At 42.9% G+C, this 22,726-nt stretch overlaps 3 protein-coding genes across 5 annotated transcripts; all 3 read left to right on the top strand.

The window, feature by feature from the left end:
* The first annotated feature begins 654 nt into the window (after positions 1-654).
* On the top strand, positions 655-12,907 carry pbxip1a (pre-B-cell leukemia homeobox interacting protein 1a). 3 transcript variants are annotated; one of them, XM_074687155.1, is made up of 11 exons: positions 655-811; positions 1,594-1,724; positions 2,498-2,582; positions 2,670-2,737; positions 4,447-5,077; positions 8,291-8,524; positions 8,786-8,809; positions 9,232-9,263; positions 9,431-9,526; positions 9,694-9,874; positions 9,959-12,907. In XM_074687155.1, the coding sequence occupies exons 2-11, from the start codon at positions 1,650-1,652 to the stop codon at positions 11,008-11,010; spliced, it is 2,478 nt and encodes an 825-aa protein (XP_074543256.1). In that variant the 5' UTR covers positions 655-811; positions 1,594-1,649; the 3' UTR covers positions 11,011-12,907. The 3 variants fall into 3 exon arrangements, with proteins under 3 accessions (XP_074543256.1, XP_074543258.1, XP_074543257.1); XM_074687156.1 differs by lacking the exon at positions 655-811 and adding an exon at positions 904-1,041; XM_074687157.1 differs by lacking the exon at positions 8,786-8,809.
* Positions 12,908-13,660: 753 nt separating this feature from the next.
* s100a11 (S100 calcium binding protein A11) lies at positions 13,661-15,728 on the top strand. The gene is made up of 3 exons (XM_074687403.1): positions 13,661-13,838; positions 13,941-14,075; positions 15,439-15,728. Exons 2-3 carry the CDS (start codon positions 13,947-13,949, stop codon positions 15,571-15,573), a joined length of 264 nt encoding a protein of 87 aa, XP_074543504.1. The 5' UTR covers positions 13,661-13,838; positions 13,941-13,946; the 3' UTR covers positions 15,574-15,728.
* A 1,375-nt stretch (positions 15,729-17,103) lies between these two features.
* Positions 17,104-21,901, top strand: s100u (S100 calcium binding protein U). Its single transcript, XM_074687551.1, has 3 exons — positions 17,104-17,410; positions 20,270-20,400; positions 20,885-21,901. Exons 2-3 carry the CDS (start codon positions 20,281-20,283, stop codon positions 21,458-21,460), a joined length of 696 nt encoding a protein of 231 aa, XP_074543652.1. The 5' UTR covers positions 17,104-17,410; positions 20,270-20,280; the 3' UTR covers positions 21,461-21,901.
* The last annotated feature ends 825 nt before the right edge of the window (positions 21,902-22,726 follow it).

Here is a 22,726-nt window from a genome sequence, read left to right as displayed (position 1 = left end):
AGTTCTTACTCCATTAAAATAACCATGTTTATCATCTCTGTTTTACAGCAACATTCCCAAGTCTTGCCAAATTCAGAAGTTGAAATCAACTACGACAAGAGAAATAAACAAAGGATATAGCTATGCACATTCGACTGTATTTTATTAATCAAATGTGGAATTTAAAACGTGCACAGACATTAAACCCTGTTTTTTTTTTATATCGGTGAATTTGTGTTGGTCATCCTTTCAGACACGCACACGAGTAAAAGTACAAGTGCTACACAGAAAAAAACGTTAACACTCTCTAATTTTAGCAGAAAAAAGCCAGATGATGAAATGAATGTCCACTCTGGAGAAACTGGAGTGGAGGGGTTGTCCGTCTTGGTAAGTCCCGCTGTACAAATATAGATCTGCAGACGTGTCAGTGTGCGGCTGGTCCGCGTCGCCCTACCCTTCTGTATATATATGCGAGCATGCAAGCTTTTTGAGGCTTAGGTTCACACATGAAGTTGTATTATTAAAAACTAGGGGAGGGAACAGCCGCAGCAGCTATCACCTGCCCTTTCCACCTGCGGACGTCAATCACGCTTGGATGTGCGTCGTTTTCCCCGACACGACGATTCTGTCTGATTGGTCCAGCCGTGATTTAGGGGCGGGAGCTCCGTGTCTTTTCCTGAAATTTCATTGGTCCAAAGACATCTTGGTTGACGTGACGCAGCCAGGAATTCCCAAAGTTCCCAAGTTCACTGGAAGAGAGGAGCGTTTTACAAACTAACAAACAACAATTGGAGAGAAAAAACAACGAGAGGCTGAAGTATTAACAAGTGGGGTAAATAAAACCTTCTTCTTTGTGTTTTATTAGACGAGTATGGAGGGTGTTGAATGCTCTCGCGAGCAGCGGGGCCTGAGTGAGAACGCGGAAGAGTGGGAGTGGGAAGAGTCAGGCTACCATCCTTTGTTTACCATCATGTGTGAACCTTAAAATTGGCTGCTACAACAAATGCAGCTCCTTAACGTTGAGTCTCTTGTGAGCAAAACAGGAGCTTAGCGGCTTTTAACGTAAGTGATAGTGTCCTGTTGCCCGTGTCTGAATCAGTGACCGCTCGTGTCGTGGGTTTGACCATTTTTGGCAATTTGACTTGGCTCACAGGTTGGAGGAGACATGGATCTGAATGAATGGTTGGCTGGAAACAGCAGTTGTGATGAATGCAAACTGTGTATAGCTGTTTTTGATGACTAAACCTTTGCGTTAGTGCGCAGCGGTATATTATGGATGGATGCCACCACACCGTTACATAACTTGCATCAACGACAATCTGCTCTTTATCCCTTGCGTGTAGTGCATCAGGGCTAAAGCTGTAATGTTATTGCATAATTGTTTCCTCTTTGGCAGCAATTTACATAACTATCATCAACATATTGAAGAGAGTGTGGCAGAGACAGTCATTTTGGGTGGATTCTCGTTTGCAAAACTGTGCACATAGGCCAGTGTGAGCAGCTTAGATCCCACTATTGAGAAATCAGTATGATGTGTAACTGTGTAAAAGAATTAAGTGTACGCAGCAAGCATGTATGTTCAATGATCAATGTTTTTTCTGTTGTCGTCTGCAGAATATTATCCAGCTAATTCTGCACCGTGCTGTGCCAAAGGGAGCCTGCAGAGGGCGATGTCTGACAACAGCCACAGTACAGGCAGCAGCAGCGGCTCCTCCACCAACAGCTGGACCCTCCTCTCCCCCGAGGTAAGACAGTCATCCAGCCAGCCCAGGAAACTCTGCTCTGCTTGGAGGTGGCTCATGAATACAAGTTTGAGATATGGCGTGTCTGTGCTTGCATCCCACAGCTTCCCACAGCTTCCCACAGTGGTGCAGATTTGGCAAGAACCAAATCCATTTGCCAGAAACTTGCATGTGCAGTCAATGTGAATTCTGGATTTTGAAGGCATCAACTGGCCTTTCTCCCAACAGCTTTTATCTGTTACATTGGTTTGATTTGTGGAGAACTCTAAGTGGAAATAGTTGTGTTAAACTTAATAGGATATTAGGGGCAAAAGGTTAACTAAATGGAATGCAGCCTAATGCAACAGCTATGTAAGAATTTCTTCTTTCAGAGAGGTTACAGTGTTTATGTTGAAACAGTTCCAGAGAAGCATTGATTCATGGTTTACGGTCTGTTGGTTCTTTGTGGTGCTGCTGAAATGTATAGCAAAGAACACGTAATAATCACACTGTTTATATAATAAGAGAAGACACAATATGTCAGCTGAGCATACATCACAAAGAAATCTGACTCTGTCTGCAGCTCACTGATAATTGAGGCATCCAAAATCAATGTGTCCATCACAGTGATAGATCATAAACAAGACATAATGATCTGTGCTCACAGCCAAGTCTGGTCTGCCTGTGCAGGCATGTCTGGATTAAGTGTGTTGTAAATGTCAAGGTTGCTGTTACAAATCAGAGGAGATGACTGAAGGAGGTGAAGCCTGATCTCCCAGTATCTTCTCACTCCACAGGAAGCTGCGGTCGAGAATGTCGGCACAGTTGATGATGGCACGGAGAGCCTGGGCGACGTCCCAAGTCTGTCTGAGGATGTGACAGGTACTGACAAGCTCATTTGAGAGACAGAGAAGGAGGTTTGGAAGATAATCAGTAAACCCAATAAATACTGTAATGTTTTTATTTTAGGAGCTGCTGTGGAGTTTAAACCAAGTGATGTTTCAGTGGAAACGGTTCTGTCAGAGGAAGGTCATCAGGTGAGTGCACAGTCAGCTATGTAACCACAAATCTGACCTAGAGTTAGACACGTCAACAATATGAATACACGAATGACAAACTTACATTATTGTCCCAAGCTGTGTTTGATATGCTGTTATACACGCCGTCTTTTCTCTCAGATAGAATAGAATAGAATAGAATAGAATAGAAAATACTTTATTTATCCCAGAGGGGAAATTCAGGAGTCACTGCAGCATTTAAGAAAACAAAAGTAAGAAAGAGTATAGAAAGTGCAAAAAGGTCCATGAGAAATTAGATGACGACATCCCGTCCACCACTCGTCCACCACTCTCCAGCCTAGCCAGTCTCCACCTCCACAGGGTCCAGGACTGAGCCTCCCCAGCAGTCTGTTCAGTCTCTGTCTCCTGGATCCTGTCTGCTCACAGCAGGTGAAGCTCCTCCGATGTGTTGCGGCGTCCGATGTCAGCTCCATCAGCCACGTCCGTGAACAGCATGATGCCGCTGGGTTAGCACAGCTAGCTCGTCCATCCCCCGGGGCTAGATCCCACGTTCCCAACAACGATGGATGGAAGGACAGGTCCACGTCGTCACCTCCCAGCTCACATCCGAGAACCAGCACGTCGTCCTCACCGCCTCCTCCTCAGCTCGAGGGAAATCATCAAGCCCTACACTAGTTAGCATTGACATGCTACAGGCTGCTAATAGCTAATTTCGCATGTAAACAATGCAGCCATGGTTACATGTAGGATCTCCAGACAAACACAGGAGAAAAGTAGTAAAAAATACCGCCGAAGCCACAAAAAGTTTGGTGTCCGTGACCGACAATGAACCATACAAAGTGATGATCCACTCCAAATACAAAGATGACGAAAAAGAGACAAAAAAATTACAAGAAACGGACAAAGACGAGAGAGCTGCTGCAACAGGCAGCTACTTGGGTAGCGCCTAGCAACCGTTTTACCAACCATATAGAATAGATAGTATAATAATAGATACCAACCCTCCCATTTTTTTGTCAACATAAATAATATACATGGCATTAATATTCAGCAGCTGTTGTCTACAATACCTAGAAAGATGTTTTTATAATGCTATGATTGGTTTTTGGTCAACAAGCTGAGATGAAATTAGCTACAGATCCTGATATCCTGCCTGAGGAGAAAAGTGGAGAAAAGCACAGATTTTCTTCATGAAACTGCACTTTTATGGTGTTTTATCAGCTTCACTAACCTCAAACACACAATTTTAAAAAAGCAGCCATACAATTGGAGTTTCAACAAGACTTCATGCTGAGATTTTTTTTATGGAATGAGTAAAGCTTCCTCTCTGTTACTTGAAGACTTTTGGTCCCAGTGGCAGCTTTATGACATATGTTCCTGAGAAAGCAGTTTTTAAGATCAAATAAGTTTGTTATTTAGTAAATCATGGAATGAGGTAAGGACATGGACTGACACACTTGTATCTCACAATAACAGTAAAAGCACTATTTAACCAGTTCGCCCCTCTAATTAAGTTTGTTTATTTTTTCAAACTGTACAATATTTCAAGGGAATTTACAATCTATCTATACATGTTGAAATATTCATTTTGAGTTCAGTATGGTGGTCTCATTGGTTTCACATTCTTACTAAATCAACCATTTAGGAAAACACAGGAAGCTGATAAATGAAGGGAAAAGCATCATATGAAGCATGAGTAAAAGAATCTTAATAAATTTTGTTTGAAGGTGTGTCAGGAGACCTCTCCAGGCTCAGGTGAAGGCCCCATCCCTTCCAGTCCATCACGACTGAGTCCTCTTCCTCCAAACCCACCTGACGCTGCAGACATCGACCTTGAGAGTCAGCCTCCCGTCATCCATGACATCGTGACCAGCTCCCCTGGAGACAACGAGCCACTTGGAGCCACACCCTTCGTCACCACCATCGATCTCGGTGCTCCCCTCGATATTCCTGCGTCTGAACTCCTACCAGAAGAGCCAGAGGAGGCCTGCTCTGCTCCTCTCATGACTGAGATCCCTGTCTCTGCAGAACAAGTGCTGGACACAGCCGCTGACATCACAGTGATTCCTGCGAGTCCTGTCACGGAGAGTCCTGTCTTCACTGCTGAACCTGAGGTCAGCGTCCCCACAGAGACGCTCACAGCTTCTGATCCCTCCTCTTACGTCGAAGCTGATACCGGCGCTGATCCAGAGAGCACAGAGCTGCCAAGTCAAGTCCTAGAGAGTCCCATCACTGGTAGTCCTGCACCAGAGACTGTGGGTGCGGTGGAGGCAGAGGAAGAGGAAGAGGAGGTGGTTGTGGAAGAGGAGGAAATTGAGCAAACTGAGACGTGGACGCAAGAGGAAAGAGAAGAAGAAGGTATGGTATCCATCTGTTGTGGTGTTTATAGTGGTGAATGTTATACATGATGCTGCCGAAGGAGAAAACTTAGAGGAAGTTTGACTCCTGATACAAAAAGTCAGATATTTAACTTGAAAATTCTTCAAATGTAATGCAGAGAGAGGAAAAAATATTTGAAGCGCTTGAAGTCATTCCCAAACTTAAATTACATCAGTTTGAACATATCTACATTTAACAGAGTCTTGAGACAAAAATCAGCTAGAAAAATTGCTCTAGAGGATAAGACCAGATGAGATTAGATGCAAACTGATCAAATGATTAGAAACTTTGTGATTTCTTTGCCTCTTTTTAGACAGCACTGCATTAAAACAGACATGGCTCTGTAGTGGAAGTCACTGCATGAGCACAAAATCACATCAAAAAACACTCTGTGAACAAAGATCCTCGCCACGACCACAAATGTAGGTTTAAACTGTTCCATGCACAGAGGAAACCATATGTTGACATGATCCAGACCCACTGGTGGCCATTTAAGATGAAGGGGGTGGAGTTAAAAACTGTTCTGTGGTCTGAAGCATCAAAATTTGACATTCTCTTTGGAAACTGTTGCCGCCAAATCCTCTCCCTGAAGATTAGAGACCACCCAGCTTGTTATCAGCACACAGTTCACACAGAGGATCTGTAGTAGAAGAGTCCAGGTTTTGAAGTGGCCTAATCTGAAGTCCTCAACTGGGCACCACTGAAAATCTTTGGTGCATCACAAAATTAAAAAATGCAATAAATAATGAATCATTTTGCAACTGAAATCATAGATCAGGTAAAACTGGGACAACCTTTCACTTTCAAAACTTCAGGAACTGGTCTCCTCCTGTTCTGATCCCAAACATTAACAACAATGCTAAACAGACACAAAACAATACAACGCAAAACAAATGAGTTTGTATTTTTTTATATTACATGATACAGTTGTATATTTGTTAACTTCTCTTTTTGCTGTTTTCAATTACATGTAGAGTTTACATGATTTTCAAACTCTCAAATTGTGTTTATGATCAATATTTTACACAGTGTCACAACTTTTTGGAATAAGGTTTTTAGCATTCAAAAGACTTGATCATTTTTAAGTTGAAGTTTCACTTTTTCTACACGGGGTGCCATAGACTGTATATAGAGTGGACAGCGTGGCCCCGCCATTAACCATTGTACGGTTTTGAAGCCAAAATACCCCTGTCATAGGCGCAACCATCGGTAGCAGTTGCACAGCCAGAGTCTGCACAGTAGAGACTGTGAAGGATACTGGGAGAATCTGAGTGGAGCCGGGTGACAAAAAGATTTTTTATTTTTCTTTTGAGAGTCTTATCACTTCTTGACTCTACCTCCTGACTTATTTTACAGTCCCAGAAAGAAATACACAAGAACAGCAGCTGTCAATCATCATTAAACATGGCATGAAGCCTTATTTTTAACCTTTAATAACTAATTAAAACGAAACTTTTCAGAAAAAAAGAGGACTTGAATACAAGGCAGTCAAATAGAATAGAATAGAATAGAATAGAATAGAATAGAAAATACTTTATTTATCCCCGAGGGGAAATTCAGGAGTCACCGCAGCATTTAAGAAAACAAAAGTAAGAAAGAATATAGAAAGTGCAAAAAGGTCCATAAGAAATTAGATGACGACATCCCGTCCACCACTCGTCCACCACTCTCCAGCCCAGCCAGTCTCCACCTCCACAGGGTCCAGGACTGAGCCTCCCCAGCAGTCCGTTCAGTCTCTGTCTCCTAGATCCTGTCTGCTCACAGCAGGCGAAGCTCCTCCGATGTGTCGCCGGCGTCCGATGTCAGCTCCGTTAGCCACGTCCGTGAACAGCACGATGCCGCTGGGTTAGCACGGCTAGCTCGTCCATCCCCCGGAGCTGGATCCCACATTCCCAACAACGATGGATGGAAGGACAGGTCCACGTTGTCATCTCCCAGCTCACACCCGAGAACCAGCACGTCGTCCTCACCTCCTCCTCCTCAGCTCGAGGAAAATCATCAAGCCCTTCACTAGTTAGCATTGGCATGCTAAAGGCTGCTAACAGCTGAGTTTGCATGTAAACAATGCAGCCATGGTTACATGTAGGATCTCCAGACAAACACAGGAGAAAAGTAGTCAAAAATATCGCCGAAGCCACAAAAAGTTTGGTGTCCGTGACCGACAATGAACCATACAAAGTGATGATCCACTCCAAATACAAAGATTACGAAAAAGAGACGAAAAAAATTCCAAGAAACGGACAAAGACGAGAGAGCTGCTGCAACAGGCAGCTACTTGGGTAGCGCCTAGCAACGGAAAAAATATGAAAAAAATGGTATCTTCCATCACCACAACAATCAGATGTGAGAAACATTTCTACGAGGTGTATTTAATTTTAAAGTTTGACCACAGCCCATCTGGAATGACTGGAGAGACAGATTTTTTGACCTATACTGCAGCCAGTCACCAGGGGGAAGAGTTTTCGTGGCGACCTCACATTTTTTTACAGTCTATGGGGGGCGCTAACATCAGTGCAAACAGGACGTCTCAAACAAGACCTTTAAGTGATGCATAAAAAACTCTTGACCATTAACCAATAGCCACTCTGTGAAAATGGGGTTTTGTGCACTCTGTGGGGTCTGCGGTCGGAAACAAACCTAAACCATCCTAAGTGCTTCATGGTTTTGTTATTTACATTAGTCAATGGAGGCAGAAAATGAGAGTCATCTCTGCAGGAGGATCGGTGAACATGTTTCTTATCTGTGTCACGCCAGCAGCTGGAAAAGTGATTTATCCTTCTGACAGAGAACTGTGAACCCTGCTGAGAAAATGAAGAAACCTTCGAGCATGAAACGACTGTTGTTGTAATTTAGTTTAAAAAATGTCATCCTCTATGTTCGCCTTTCTTCTCCCTCATACTGTTTACACACTGTTGTGTTTTGCTGCTCATGTATTCACTTAGATTTTGGTATTTTGTGTGAGGCAGCCTGCCAGCACGCAATTAGGGTTTTGGAAATAATATCTCGTTCTGACATTCATGCAGCCAGAAATGTCAGTTTGATTTATTGAAGATGGTCTGGGACACATTGAATACATGTGTTTTACGTTAAGGCTCAGTGTCATTGTCAACATGACAGAGTGTGACAACCCTCTGCTCTGCTGCCATCGCTTTTTTTATGTTTACGTTTCCTCTTCTCCCATTTCTCTCTCAGAGCCTTCCAGTAGTTTTGATGCTGGAGACACAAGTGGCTTCGACGAGGGGCTGAGGAGGAGGAACGTTCCCTCCTTCGACGCTCCGAGGCCGAGAACGTCGGACGAGGAGGATGAAGAAGATGAGATGGAGTTTAAGCTGGCCGAGAGGAAGGAGGAAAAGCCGTGGTTATCGATGAACAAATGCATTGTGGGTGCTCTGATCCTGCTATTCCTAGGCTCCCTTTTCCTCTCAGGTTAGTTCCTCCAGCACTTTGATGGAACAGTTATCTTACATCCACTTTTCAGGATCAGCAGCTGTTTTTATTTCTAACTTAAAGTCTGGATTCACCTGTTGCTTCAGAGCTTTGTCAATATCAGGGTTCATCGTGAATTTTGACAACAAATTACGTCACTGCCATGTTTCTGAATTATGTAAGCACATTTATTTGCACTTGTCAGCACCGGACAAATGTCTCTTTTTAGATCTTGCCGACTAAGCTCTACTATGTCAACAGGTTTCCTCTCTGACCTGGATAATGGTAGGTCCAGCACTGCAGATAAGGCAGCAAGCAGTGTTAGCTTCTCCGCTAGCTGGCTCACGCTCCTCTAAGCACTTATCTGGCCTGACACTTCATGCAGTGGCAGCAGAAAATCACAAATAACACGCATTTTGAGTAGAACAATAACACCCTTTATCGCTGCGTGGAAGCACTCACTGGACTCAGAGGGGAAGTTATCTGTATGTGGGTGTTTGCTTAGTTCCACTAAGTTCTCCATACTTTTTGATGTGGAATTTAGAAAATCTGCCTAAATAAATATTTGTGCACATGTATACCCTGAGCTTAAAGAATGCCCTTCACAGAAAAAGCTTCCTCTGCTGCTTTAAAGTAGCACATGTCACAAAAAGAGCCTGTTGTATGACGCCTCAGACTGAAAGACGTGTTGTTTCCGTCTCTGACAGGTGACTTTGACGCCTCCGATGAACAAAGCCAGGTCTGTTCCTCCTCCTCTTCCTCTGCTTAAGCTTAGTGTTGTCAAATATATGTTAAAAGTGAAGAACTTAAAGAAAAGTCAAGTCTCCAAACATAAAAGACGAATGCTAATGATGGGATTACGCACAAATATGCGATCTATTCATTTGCCAACGATTTTCCATCCAGGACTGGCTTAGCAGTGATCCACAGGATATGAAAGAGCTATTGGATAAGCTGACACAGGAAAACCAACAAATCGCTCAGCTAGAGGCTCAACTACAGGTCAGTACAGCACTTATAACAATGCTAATGAGGCTGGTTTACCTTGTCTTCATGTTTTAATGCTCTGCAATGACATGAAAACATGTTTTCAATAAATAAACCAGGTTTCGAAGAATTTCCGTATTTGTCTACATTGTGAAAGTTGCTGTTTTTCTTTGTACGTCCAGTCTCAGAAAGAAGAACTGGACTCAGCTCTGAAGGCGGTGGCAGAAAGCGGGGATGAAAATGGTAAAGCAGGTCTGGAGAAGGAAAATGTAAGGCTGAAGGAGGAGCTGTCGACTCTGCCTGAGCTGAAGAAGGAGCTGGAGAGTCTGAGGGCCAGGGTGACCGAACTGAACCAACTCACAGGTAACCGCATGGAGGAACCTGTGCTGCTGTACTTTTTGATTTGAGTTAAGGCACTTAGATGAAGCTCCTTTTTTCCCTTTGTAGCTCAACAGGAAGTGCCCCAACCTGCCTCGAGTTCAGCCCCTCAGCCTGGTGAGAAACACGGCCAGAGTAACCAAAAATCAGGTCCAGAGAAGAGACAAAGCACAAAGGATGAAGGAAGGCTGAAAGAAGAGCTCCAGCGTCAGAAACTTCTTCTTGAAGAGAGCAAGAAGAGGCTGCAGGGAATGAAAAAAGACGGAGGCGACAGGAAACGAGTGAGAGACAGTCTGGAGGAGATCCAGAAGAGGCTGTCAGAACAGGTGGAGAGGTGGGGGAAGAAGAAGCCGCAGGAGGCCAAGTGGAAAGGCAACAAAGGCAAATCCAACGACCACTGGAAGAAAGAAAACAAGAAGGAGTGGAAAGGAGAGAAAGATTGGAAGCACGGCAAGGAGGAGAAGAAGGAGAAGGAGTGGAGAGGAGAAAGGGAGAACTCTCACAAGGAGGAGTGGAGGAAACACCAGGACGAGTGGGAGAGGAAGAAGGGGGAGAGGAGGATGGACAGAGAAGAGAGGAGGAAGGAGAAGCCATGGCACGGAGGGCATGAGAAGAGCTCCAAAAGTCATCATCATCAGCAGCAGCATCAGCACCACCATCACCAACAGCCCCGTCAGCCCCATCATCATCATCATCATCAGCAGCAGCAGCAGCAACGCGACCAGAAAGACTTCTGGAGAGACCAGGAGCAGAAGCTGGGACGCAACATCCGTCCCCAGGTGGGCTGCAGCTCCACAGAGGACTGCGCTGCCAAAGAGGGGCTCTACCCGGTGGAGCTGCCCGAGTTCGAGGAGCTGCTGGAGGGCTACCTGAGCAAGCTGGAGGGGTCGTCATCCGAGAGCAAGGACAAGATCAGGAAGCTGACCGCCGAGTTCTTCGAGGGCGGCGTCTTCATCCACGACAGGGTTCTTTTCAGTGACTTCGCCGAGGATGTGGCAGACATACTGGAGGACATGGTGGACGTTTTAGAAGTTGGTGGGCGGAGGGGTGACGACTCCCTGGAGGAGGAGATGGAGGAGTTTGAGCGGGAAGCGCTGTGGAAGTTTGCCGTCACGGCTTAAAGAGACAAAAACGGAGGAAGAGGCATAAAAACACCACGGAGACGCAGCACTGGTGGTGGTTTCGAGGACATTTCTTGCCTACATTCTCCTCCTCAGAGCTGTAATTGTAGTAGCTTCAGGGGCAGAGTGCTTGTGCCTCTCATAAAACGTGTCCCTTTGAGTCTTTAATTATAAGCTAGACTTGTTCTCGTCATTTTGAACTTAGTTTGTGTTACCTACCTCTGTCCTCCTCATGCAGAGCCCCTCAGTGCTGTGTTGTGTGGATTTCTCTCTGCTGTGTCGTGTTTTCTTCACACCTTAGTGCATGTTGCAGCTCATAGTGTAAATTCAAACTGTTATATTCATATCACGCACAAGAAATAGACTTCAAGAGGATTTTGTTGTTGTTTTTGAGCAGCGCTGCAATGGTTAAAGATTTCACATTTAATATGTTTTCAGTCTCATGTTTAACGGACGGTGAAATTTGACTTTTCCCTCTCTGCAGACCTGCAACGTTCCCGAGCACGTTAAGACAGTTTTTGCAGATCCCATTTGCCTCCAGTCTCTTTTAAACTGTCCAATCCCAGAGGATGAGATCCCGGTTCTTTCAGCGATAAGAATCAGATCAGGTCGGACCAGTTTTTTTTTCTGTGTGTGAGTGTGTGTCAGCAGCTCTACAATAGATTTGGGCAAACACACACACCGAGCACTGCTAGCAAGCCCTGAGCGTTTGGTTTTTGTAGGTTTGAGAGGACTTTTGACTGCAGATGTGTGAGATTCAAACAGTCACTGCTTTGATAAACGTCAGTGCTGCTCAGATAGTTACATTTCAGATCATTTTAATGCGCCAGCGCTGTTTCTCTCATTTTTCTCTCATTTTAAGGGACCTCTAACACATTTTTGAGTTTGGTTATTAATACTAACACCTAAAGTGGTTTGTTTAACTGATCTGCTAATTAGCTCTGAAGGAAGTGTGCAGCCAAACTGTTTTTTTCACCCTCATATTTGATTGTAAATTGACATGCAAATCAGGAGATTTATCAAACAGATGATGAAACAAGTACAAACAATGAAGCTGCTGCTGCTCTTTTTTTAATGTTACATGAATGAAATAGAAATTATGTTAAAGTCAAGCACAGAGCAAAGTGAATTCAGTGTTACGGATCTGCTTTCCAGAGTTTGTTCCTTTGGTTCAAACGTCTCTCTTTCCTTTGGTGTTCGAATCTGTAAAGTTCTCCCTCTTCCGGTGGATGTGAAGTAAAAATCGACAGGTTGTGATTGTTGGTTCATTTTCTCGTCGTTGGAAGACGGTTTGAAGTGTTGGATGTCTATTTATGCTGTTGGTACTTTTCTTTTCCTCATGTAAAAACTCGAAGAACCACAGAGTGTGTGCCGCGTTGTACACACGATGTACACTGAATGTGAGAAATGAGTCGTTTCTTTTGGTTTCACTAATGTAGTTTTCCAGCTACTGCTTATGTGCCTTTGATAGTGTTCAAAAATGTTCGGCTGGGTTCGATTCAATTTGCTTCTGCGAGGTTAAAGAAGAATTTAGTTTACACTGTTTGCAGTTTATAAAGCAGAGTGAATGTTAAAGGGTTTACTCGTGAAGTGGTGAACAGATTTTTGCTGTTTGTACAGAGGTTTTTTTTCTTTCTTGGAAAGTTCTTAGACCAAAGGGATTGGATTAAAAAAAAAGATTAAATTGTGTATCACACATTAATGAGAAGTATTTTTGTCTTTGAGGGACGACAGCCGGGCTCTGTGCTAAATGAAGATGTGGGAATCAGTGCAGATGTGCTTAAAAATTGATCCCTGAAGAAATGTATCGACAAAATTTGGATCATTTATAACTTTGTCATCATCAGTTTTGTCCTATTTTCAGAAATCAGTGTTAAGTTCAATAAATTTTTCACCATGGATGAAAATCAGTCTGTCTTTATTCATTATACTTCACAATATACCAGCAGTGTTAAGTATCAGGATGGGTTTCATTTACCTCACTACAAAATATGCACACTGATACCTGATGTGACCCACACTCTGGTGGGAAGTGGACGTGTTGGCACGGCAGGCATCTATTATCACAGCTATGTGGCCAAACTAAAATATTTACAGCCAGATTAAATCATGGGAGCAGGAGCTGACAGGTTCACAAGCACAATCTCTCTTTCAGCCTGTCCTGACACAAGAAGAGCAAGAAACCCAAGCAGTCATTGACCTGATATGCTGATGAGCGAGAATGTAAGCAATGACTGAGGAGGGTCAGCCGCTGAGACACTAACAAGCCTGTCATTCTTTGCATTCTACAAACAGTCACCATGCAAGAATTTGTTTCTCTTTCTCTTCCAAAAGAGGAAGCAAAAACATCTTTATCAAACACTATTGAAAAGTTAAACAACAAATTCTCCTCAGACTTTTATTTTGAAGGGCCTGCACATCAGAGAGCATGTGCTGTCCTGAAGGCCATTTTATTTGAGTCATGTTTGGTATAAACTAATTACTGCTGAGACTGGCATGATTCAGCCTCTTGATTAGAACGGCCTGACAAAAAAAATTTGCCGTCAGCTGTGCAAACACACTCAAATGGCTTTTGTGCTTTCATCAGTACAAATTTGCCCTTTTTGTGGGATGGGATGACAGTTTTTTTTTCTGCATTGTGATGTGTCCCCAGTGGAGTGGAAATCAAGCGGAGATAAGGTCATGCTGCTGGATGGGGGAGAAGAGGGCAGGTTAAGCGTTTTCCGCTGATGTGAGCGGGGATGAAGCGTATAGATTTAGAGCTGTGATGTTCACTTTGGTTCTCAGTACCTGCTCTTACACAACACACAGCATCCTCACAACAACAGGTGAGAAACCAACAACTCTTCTCCTCCTTCACCAGCTCTCTGTAACAGGAATTTACTTTTTCTTTGATGAGTCTTTTTATTTCTTTTTATTAAATACTCCAGGCCATCATGGAAGCAGCCATCGGCACCCTCATCAATGAGTTCAAGTCGTACGCTGGGGACGACGGTGAGTCCAACACCCTGAGCCAAGACGAGTTCAAGAAGCTGGTGACTGATCAGCTGCCCAACTATGTAACGGTAACGCTTCTCCTTTGATTCTTTGCATGCTGATCTCTATTAAAATCTTCAGGAACAGCTAAAAAAAGAAAGATGAAAAGATTATGATGCAGGATTTATAAATCTGAGCATCTGTGGCTGTCAGTAAACTAAGGTTCAAACATAAACATAAAGTTGATTTTTTTGTTCTTTTCACATAAAACATCCAAATTTAACAGAAAACATCCTCCGTAAATAATGATAATGCATATTTTTTATGCTTGGCATGCATCACTTTAATAAACAGATAATTTATTTAATTGTCCTAAAGTCTTACCAGATTTTGACACAGCGTGTTTTTGTGTGACATCGCAAGACGAGCTGTGAATAAAGTTTGTTTTCTTCTGCTAATCCACCAATTATCACTTTAAATGAACAAATTATCATCTTAATATGTTAGAGAAGTAATTTTCAATCCCTAATAAGCATTCAATTTCATTTATAAAAAAGATCGAGCCTTTAAATGGCTCAGTTTGTCTGGAAAATTATATCCTCTTCTTTCAAGTTTTTTTTTTTGAATACCAGGCAAATATTGACAGATTTACAGGTTGACATTTCAATGTATCATCAGTATTGTCTATTTAACCCCCCCATCTCACCCAAAGAGCAAAAACAGAGCCAAAAAAAGAATATATATATATATATATATATATATATATATATATATATATATATATATATATATATATATATATAATAGATAGATAGATAGATAGATAGATAGATAGATAGATAGATAGATAGATAGATAGATAGATAGATAGATAGATAGATAGATAGATACATAGATAGATAGATACATAGATAGATAGAGAGACAGAGAGATAGATAGAGAGAGAGATAGATACGCTGCCACGTTTATGTACATTAGTAATACAAACAGACATGCAATCATCCACAATCAGCATAGTACTAGTTTATTAATAAATGAAAAAATAAGAAAGAGAACCTTCAAGCAAACACAAATTGACAAATTTTATCCTATAAGATTTTTAGTGGAATGACTTTCAATAAGTGACAAAACTGTATTTGGTTGTGGATAACTAGAAAACAGAATGTAGTTTTATTTTGAATTTCACTTTGATGATTGATCAGCAGACAGTTAGCTATAGAGCTGTAAGGGTAGCCTTGTGTATGATATCATCTATAACAGAAATAAAACACAACATAAACATCTGCTTTGGAAGATTGCTATCAGGAAACTTTAAGATACTGTCAATAAAACGATAGCTAGGTTTTATTTGTTCCTGTGGTTAACCATTAGGTGGCAGGACAGCCCTTTGGAGTGTCTGATGTAGCAGCTCAGAGTGATCTTGTAATGATCTGTCTCCTCTCTTTCCAACAGAACGCCAGCGACCCCCAGGCCATGGAGGAGCTCATGGGCTCGCTGGACGAGAACAACGACGGGGAGCTGACGTTCTGCGAGTTCTGGCAGCTGATTGGAAAGCTGGCGAGCAAACAGGGGGGCTTCACTCAGTAGAAAAAAATGTCTCTGAGATGATTGTGCAACACTGGGGTTTCATTCCTCCAACATTGTTTTATCACTCCACCGGTGCCACATGTATAACTCTTTGGTTAACCATTTCTTGAATGCAGGGAACTTTGAATTAAAGGCGTTATTGTCTTGAAACCTCAGCCACTAAAACTGAACCGTCTCTTGTCATTCATTCACAGCATTATATGATATCCGGGCTGTAGAGTATTACCTACCACCTTGATTTGGGGGCCTGTAATCCTATATGTGTCACTGCCGCCTCAGCTAAGACCAGATCTTGTTGCATAGAGCTTCATAATGCGTATACAAAGCTGCCTGTCCATGCGTTTAGCATGCAGTGATGCAAAAACAAGGCCTGGGCTTTGCTACCACTGAGGCCTCCGTTACATCGTATCCCTTCCACAGCACTTGTTTCTTGCTTTGTTCAGGTTTAGCTGCTAAACCTTGGGTCACTTTATGTTAATTCTGATGTCTAGACAGAGTTATGTGTGCTGGCGTGCTCCCCAGCTGTTTTATAGCCTATAGGGCTGCTTTAATTCTCTAACAGAGAAGATGAAGGTGCTGCTACCTGACTTTACAAACACAGATCTCCCCACAGATAAGAAAACGTGACCTTTGGATTGTAATCCTGCTCGCCAAGGTGCCACTGTAGGAGGGGTGACGGCGGGTAAATGAGTCAGCAGCACCAAACAAATGGGGCACCAAGGCTCTGTATGTTATCTGTATGTAGTAAAGCTCTCTCAGATAACCTCGCTGTAAGGGCTTGTCTCATTTATTCATGAGGAGATGCAGATTTAATCTTTCGAGGGAATTTCAAAACTTACAGACTTCAAAGACCTTTCAAGAATCTGGCAAGACTGCTTTAACTCTTGCACCACTTTATTTTGGCCTCCCACACTCGTCTTTCCTGTAGCTTTTTTCACTCCAGATTCCTGTACTCTCATATTCCCAAAAGTTGGAAAAAGATTCACCCTCCAACAGAGCAAGTCTGAAGTTTCATACACATTTTTGGTGTGAAATCTGAGTGAAATGTACATTTTTACACACCTCTTGAACCAAGACATTCAGATATTATCTTTCAGGGAGTTTTTTTTCTTAAGAGATTTTTAACTTTTACACCCTCAAAGTGTTGGTTGGGGAAAGATTAACCCTAAATCATAGCTCAGTTTAACTTTGAACTGTCTTTTGTGGTTGAAAGCCATAATTTTGTTCTTGTTTCTGACTTCTGTTGGTGTAAAATATAAGTGATTTCGTGACATATTGACACCAGGCATATGTTGTGTTAGAAAAGAAACACATCCACCCTGGAAAATGTTTTTTAAAGATTCAGAAAGATAGCTTCAGTTTAAGTTTTTCTTCTGCTCATGAGTAAAATACTTATACAGATGAAGTAATCCCTCCCGCCCTGTCTCCTCGTCCCAGCAGATGAAGCCACAAGCCTGCCTAGCTGGCGTGAAACTGTGCAAATCACACATGACGTGAAACAGCTGGCCCATGAGCCAAAGATAATTCCAATAAAAACCCTACTTCAAGTGTTTTGACACACTTTTCCTCCCTTTTTCCTGAGTGTTTGACTTCGCGCTCTGCTCTTCCACATTCCCACTTCTCCCTCTCACTCTTCCAGGTACACGCCCTTTGACTTGTCAAGGGGGGAAAAGTTTTGAGGGAAAGAAAAAAAAGCCCAAATCACGGAAGAGATTCTGCTGTCCTACTAGTTTGGCAAGTTCTCTGGGCTCAAAGCAGCGTAGAAAGGCGGAGAAGAGGGCAGAAACTGAAATTTGTGCACATTTGTACTCTTCTCTTGTCCCACAGACGATAAACGGTGAGTTGAATATGTCTTTCTGGGTTCTTCGGGATTTTATCCCGCGTGTCAGCTTTGAATTTGTTCATGGTTTTTGCCACGTTTCGATAGACTGTTGCAAAGAGCCATCCCATGAAACTTGGCCGCGGGCTGACTGCAGGACGGTTTCAATGAGCTCTAGAGCTCTGAAAATGATCCAGCTTCACTTTGCACCTTTACGAAAGAGTAAAAGAGAATAGTTAGCAGCTGTGTTGGTTATATTTGCGTTCACTTTAGGGTTTTATTGGGCGGATTTGATTGCCATATGCTCCCTCTTTTCCTCTCGGTCTTCCTCTCGCGGAAAGATATTTGATATTTTGATGTAGATCAGTTGTCAAGTTACCGATCAATTGAAACAGCCTATCAAAAATTGAAGTGACGAGGTGACAGTATTCAGCTTGAGTGTTGTATGTCCCAAAGGCATCCTGGCCGCGCGTGAGAGCGCAGTTTTGCGCGAAACGAACCTTTTGCGCACAAAACGAGGAGGCCCTTTACAGTGACAGCTTATCGTAAGGGGACAGTGTTTCTAACTCGTACATGTCGGCTCATTCAGGTGATGTTTTCCTCTGCCTGAAAACGCTCGTGGTGTTAATGATGATGAGCCCTGGCCGACGTGATGGCGCACGCGCCTCTTTACGTCCGAACCTAACCGAGGAATCGGATGAAAGACAGCCGCTGTTCGTCTGCACGCAGCAGTTTTACAGCCACAACCTAACTTGTTCCTCTTTTAATATTTTATGCCACGCGAGCGGTAGTATTGTCATTACTCTGCGCACATACCGTATCACATTCGCCCATTTGGAAACGCAACACTCAATCTCCTTTGGGCTCTGGAGGGAAACGGGAAACCTCTGGTTGTAGGCCTGTGTATTTAATTATTTGCGCAGTTGTTTTTTGGCTTTAAGAGCCAATAACGCAGGTAATTCTCCCTCAGAGTGGGACACGTTGAAGCTCTGGCCTGTTTCCTGTCATTCTGGATTTTAATCTGTCGAAACAAAGTGGTACTGTCCAAGCAGCTGGTACTACCTCAAGAAAGGTCACCAGTAAATAATAAATGTGTGAATGGACAGTCAAGGCGTAATGTCTTAGCTGGGTATTTTCGGATTGGACTCGTATAGATCTACTTGGGCCTTTTGTAAGGCTGCTCAGGCTGAGGAGGGTGTGTCACCTTGCAGGAAGAAGTCCCCTCAAGTTCCTACTAAAAGAGGTCTATGATACAAGAACTAAAAAAAAAGCTGAAAACGTGTTTCAAATTAACCCTTTTCGTGTCATATCTGTGAATCTATCTTTATTTCTATTGTTAAGTGAGAGCTGTGCTGATATGCTTCCTCTGCTGAATGCAAACCTGTGGTTTTATTATGCTCATGTGGTGGCAGATTGGTGCAGCATAAAGTGACAGTTAGAGATCAGTAGGTTGAGGAGTGAATCCTGAAAGGGGTCGAGTGAAATCTTAGGTTTTAATGACCGTACGTCACAGTGTCAGGGCCCCCTCTCCCCCATGCTTTAATGACCCTGCAGGGAAATTGCTCACCTGGACGGTGCTTGAGTGTGACATGCACTTCAGTAATTGATATATTCGTTTGTCGTCCACAAATGACCCATCAGCTGACATGGGGTGAGACGGCATCCTGTTGAGAGTCTACAGGGTGTTCTTTCAGCAGCACTAACTTCTTGTTTGCTCTGTTGCGTTTGTCTCGCTCAAGCTGACAGACGAGTACGGTCGCCTCGAACGTTTCCTCACACTGCTTTGGGGCAGACTAGCTCGGAGTTGGCCTGTAAATTCCTGTCTAAGTGATCTCCACACACAGCAATGAGTGGAATTCCTGCAAAGATGTGTCACCTACTGGCATGTTCCACATTTAGAGCCACAAGAGACTTATCTGTGTATCTCTTGAGAGGTGAATGAACATTGATCTATCTGAGACTTGTTATATTTGGGCACTCTCTTGTGTGTGTTTATGAATTTACAATCCTTGTGTCATTAAAGCCTTCACACCCTTACCTAAACAGCTGTTACAAGACCTGTATGAGTTTATGGGTATCAATACAAGCCACAGTAATCAAATTATTTCAGGTAGATTACTGCACATTGATAACAAACAGCAACAGCACTGAGCAGGCAGAAAGTGTACTGCTGGTTAAAGTTAGAAAAATGTGAGAATATGTTCATTATAATGTGTGTTTTTAATCACATTGGATGTACCTGGTATCGTACTGCTCTCAGATCAGAAAAACAAAATGGTATTGTACCATCTCTAATTACCAAGCGTCACTGTCAAATCGCTATTTGTGTGCAACAGTGTGAGGAAGAAAGGGCAGCAAGGTGAAAACAAGAGGGAGACAGTGGCACTGAAAGAGAGATGCAGGTACACCAGGTGGGACAGGATGAAAGAAAGACAGAGGAGTGCGAGAGAGCAAGGAGCAGACAGGGACTAGGTAATCCCTTGGGTAATCTGAGGCTCAGTCCCCTCAGTAGCTTCGGTAGATCGTATAACCTATCAAAGATCAGAACTTCCATTGTGCATCACAGCTTGTCTCTCAATCAGACTCCCTCTCACCCTCTTCGCTTATCTAACGTCACTGTCCCCTCCTTCGTACCTGTTCTGGACTCACACGTGAAACGAAAGGCTTCACAGGGACACGAGGAGATCCTCTGTTTCATTTTCCATTGGCTGTGCCTATCACTTCAGTGTGTTTTGGATCAGGGCGTCCTGGAACTTCCTGCCTTTGCACCACACACGATAACTCCACCCAATTTAATCAATCCTGTCATGTCACCTGTCTGTGCATCAATCTACCTTTTTATCTCACAACACTTTCTTGACCTTTTCTTTTCTGCAGACAGAGGAGTCATGGAGGATGCCATTAAGACGTTGGTGAAGGTCTTCCTGAAGTCGACCAAAGGAAAAGAGAGTCTAGGAAAGAAAGAATTCCAGGGCCTTGTCAAGAGCCAGCTCTCCAACATCCTCGCGGTTAGAAAACTTTATTAAAACTCTCTAACTATTGCATTGTGTAACCACCTTAAGGAGAAACTTGGATTTAGAAGTATTCCCATACTAATATCAGGATGGTATTGGTCACTAACATCTGGCAACCATATAGACCTCCATCATATCAAAAATTATGTGTCATCAGGTTGGCTTTACACCAATTTACTGGCACTTATTAGGCCCCAAAAATGACCAGATGTCAATTATATGAGACGCGACAGTAGCAAAAAAATAAAAGGTTTTCCTTACATTAGCATTGTGACTTAATGTAGTGTAATAGCAACAGATTAATGAGGTAAGTGATCCAATATGGTAGAATGACATTCATCAGCATAACAATGCAAACACAGACATTGATAGAGGGTCATTCTCCAATCCTTTATGGTAATTTATCCAGTGAGAGTCCAGGTAGAGTTACTCATCATTATGCTTGGTTGTCTAACGGTTATATGTGCCTTCAACCCAGGACACAGACAGCAAGGAAGCAATCAACAACATGGGCCAAGGATTGGACGCCAACCAAGACGGCAAAGTCGGTTTTGAGGAATACATGAAGCTGGTCGGCTACCTGGCTACCTCGCTCAGTGAGCAACGCTTACTCGCCAAAGAGGAACCAGCTCAAAATTCTGCGTCTGGACAAGTGGCACAAACCACCCCGGACAAGGCAGAGGAGAAACCAGAAGCAAACGCAGAGGCGAAGGACGAAGCTAAGCCAGAGGCGAATGAAGAGCCGAAGGCAGAGGCGACAGCTGAAGTAAAGATAGAAGCAAAGGCAGACGGAACGGTAGACGTAAAAGTAGAAGCCAAGGCAGAGGGTGAAACTGAGCCTGCAGCAGCAGCAGCAGCAGCAGAGGAGAGCCCAGCAGCGGACGCAGCGACAGCAGTGGTAGCAGCGGTAGAGGCGGCGGCGACAGCAGTGGAGGAAGCTGTGAAAGAAGAGGAGAAAGCGGAGGAAACAGAAAAAGTGGAGGAGGCGGCAGAGAAGTTGGCCACAGCTGTGGAGGATGCAGTGGAGAAGAAGATAGAGGAGGCGACCTCATAGGGGACATTGACCAAATTTCACACCACTTTCACACAACACGACACACTACATTAATGCCAAAAAAAGTTGAAAAGCCACTAAAGAGTTTTTGTCCAAACACAACAAGTCTCCATAAAATCTCAAACACTAAAAACCTAGCTTTGAAAGAAACCCATTCCTTTTGTATGATTTAATATACATGTAAATGACAGTAGAGTTATTGCTTTGTACTACCACTATGTTCATTTGTACAGCATGTCCATCCCACTATATAGCACATTTACCTCAATATGATATTCTACTATGATAGCATGCAGACGTACTCTATCTTATGCATGCTATGTCCCTGTGAAATCTTTCTGCAAAAAATGATTGACCTGTACCAGAACACTGACACACACTTTGTTAACACACCACTGCAGCCGAGTTGTTTTGTTTGATTCCCATCAGTTTTTTCCACCTTTTGTTTTTTGTTTTTTTTAATCTGGGTCTCTTTTTCAACTCTGCAATGCTACTTAACTTGATCCAAAACATTGACAGTGGACACCTTGCAAAGCAGAATTGGCTTGAACATATTAGACATCTGGAGTTAGTTAATACAGTCAACAAAACTAGCCATTAGCCAATAAGCTACTGCTAACAACTGGGGAGTAAAGTATAGCATAAAGCATACAGCTACACTGGCTCCATCTACAGAAAAATAACTAAAGCTCTCTTTTAAAGACTTTATATGTTTAATATGGCCCCAAAAACAAATTGTAAACAAGATTTAATTGTCAAGAAAAAGCTCTGAAGGGAGGCTAGCAAGACTGGAAGAAGCTACACCGGCTCCAGCAAAGACTCCCTTTTAGACGTTATATGTTAAATATGTAAAGGAAAGAACAAGTATGAACAAGATTAAACTGCCAGGACAAACATGTTAGCAACAGTAACAGAGTTAGCTGAGAAAGCAGTTTAACTGTTTTCCCTTTGTGTTTATGCTAAACTATGCTAATCAAAGCTAGCTCATGGAATAAAACTGGAACAAACTAGCTCTGGTCTGCACAAACAAAGCTGTTTCCACCAATTAACATTTAATGTTTTCAAAGAAAAATCGCCAAATCTATTAGTTGAATTATTCAGATTACTTACAGTTTTGTACAATATGCTTGTAGAAGCTAGCTGGCTGTTTCCTTGTCTTTATGGTGTTTATGCAAGGCTTTGCTAATCCACTGCTCAACATCTGAATTTCTACCACACCGACATGAGTGTACCTAAAGCTTGCTAAAGCTAGTAGTCTCCCTCTTT

This window comes from Halichoeres trimaculatus, unplaced genomic scaffold, assembly GCF_033239565.1.
Source record: "Halichoeres trimaculatus isolate MK-OKI-2021-1 unplaced genomic scaffold, fHalTri1.1 fHalTri1_scaffold_14, whole genome shotgun sequence".
Lineage (NCBI taxonomy): Eukaryota > Metazoa > Chordata > Actinopteri > Labriformes > Labridae > Halichoeres > Halichoeres trimaculatus.
The sequence above is the reverse complement of the archived record's forward strand: the minus strand, read 5'-3'. Positions and strand labels throughout refer to the sequence as shown.

Bases quoted from the DNA above. Each gene is read 5' to 3' on its own strand.
- pbxip1a (XM_074687155.1), top strand. From the start codon at position 1,650: ATGTCTGACAACAGCCACAGTACAGGCAGCAGCAGCGGCTCCTCCACC. The intron at 2,738-4,446 runs GTGAGTGCACAG...TTTTGTTTGAAG, and splicing joins TGTCAGAGGAAGGTCATCAG to GTGTGTCAGGAGACCTCTCC. The intron at 8,810-9,231 runs GTAGGTCCAGCA...CGTCTCTGACAG, and splicing joins CCTCTCTGACCTGGATAATG to GTGACTTTGACGCCTCCGAT.
- s100a11 (XM_074687403.1), top strand. From the start codon at position 13,947: ATGGAAGCAGCCATCGGCACCCTCATCAATGAGTTCAAGTCGTACGCT. The intron at 14,076-15,438 runs GTAACGCTTCTC...TCTTTCCAACAG, and splicing joins AGCTGCCCAACTATGTAACG to AACGCCAGCGACCCCCAGGC.
- s100u (XM_074687551.1), top strand. From the start codon at position 20,281: ATGGAGGATGCCATTAAGACGTTGGTGAAGGTCTTCCTGAAGTCGACC. The intron at 20,401-20,884 runs GTTAGAAAACTT...CCTTCAACCCAG, and splicing joins AGCTCTCCAACATCCTCGCG to GACACAGACAGCAAGGAAGC.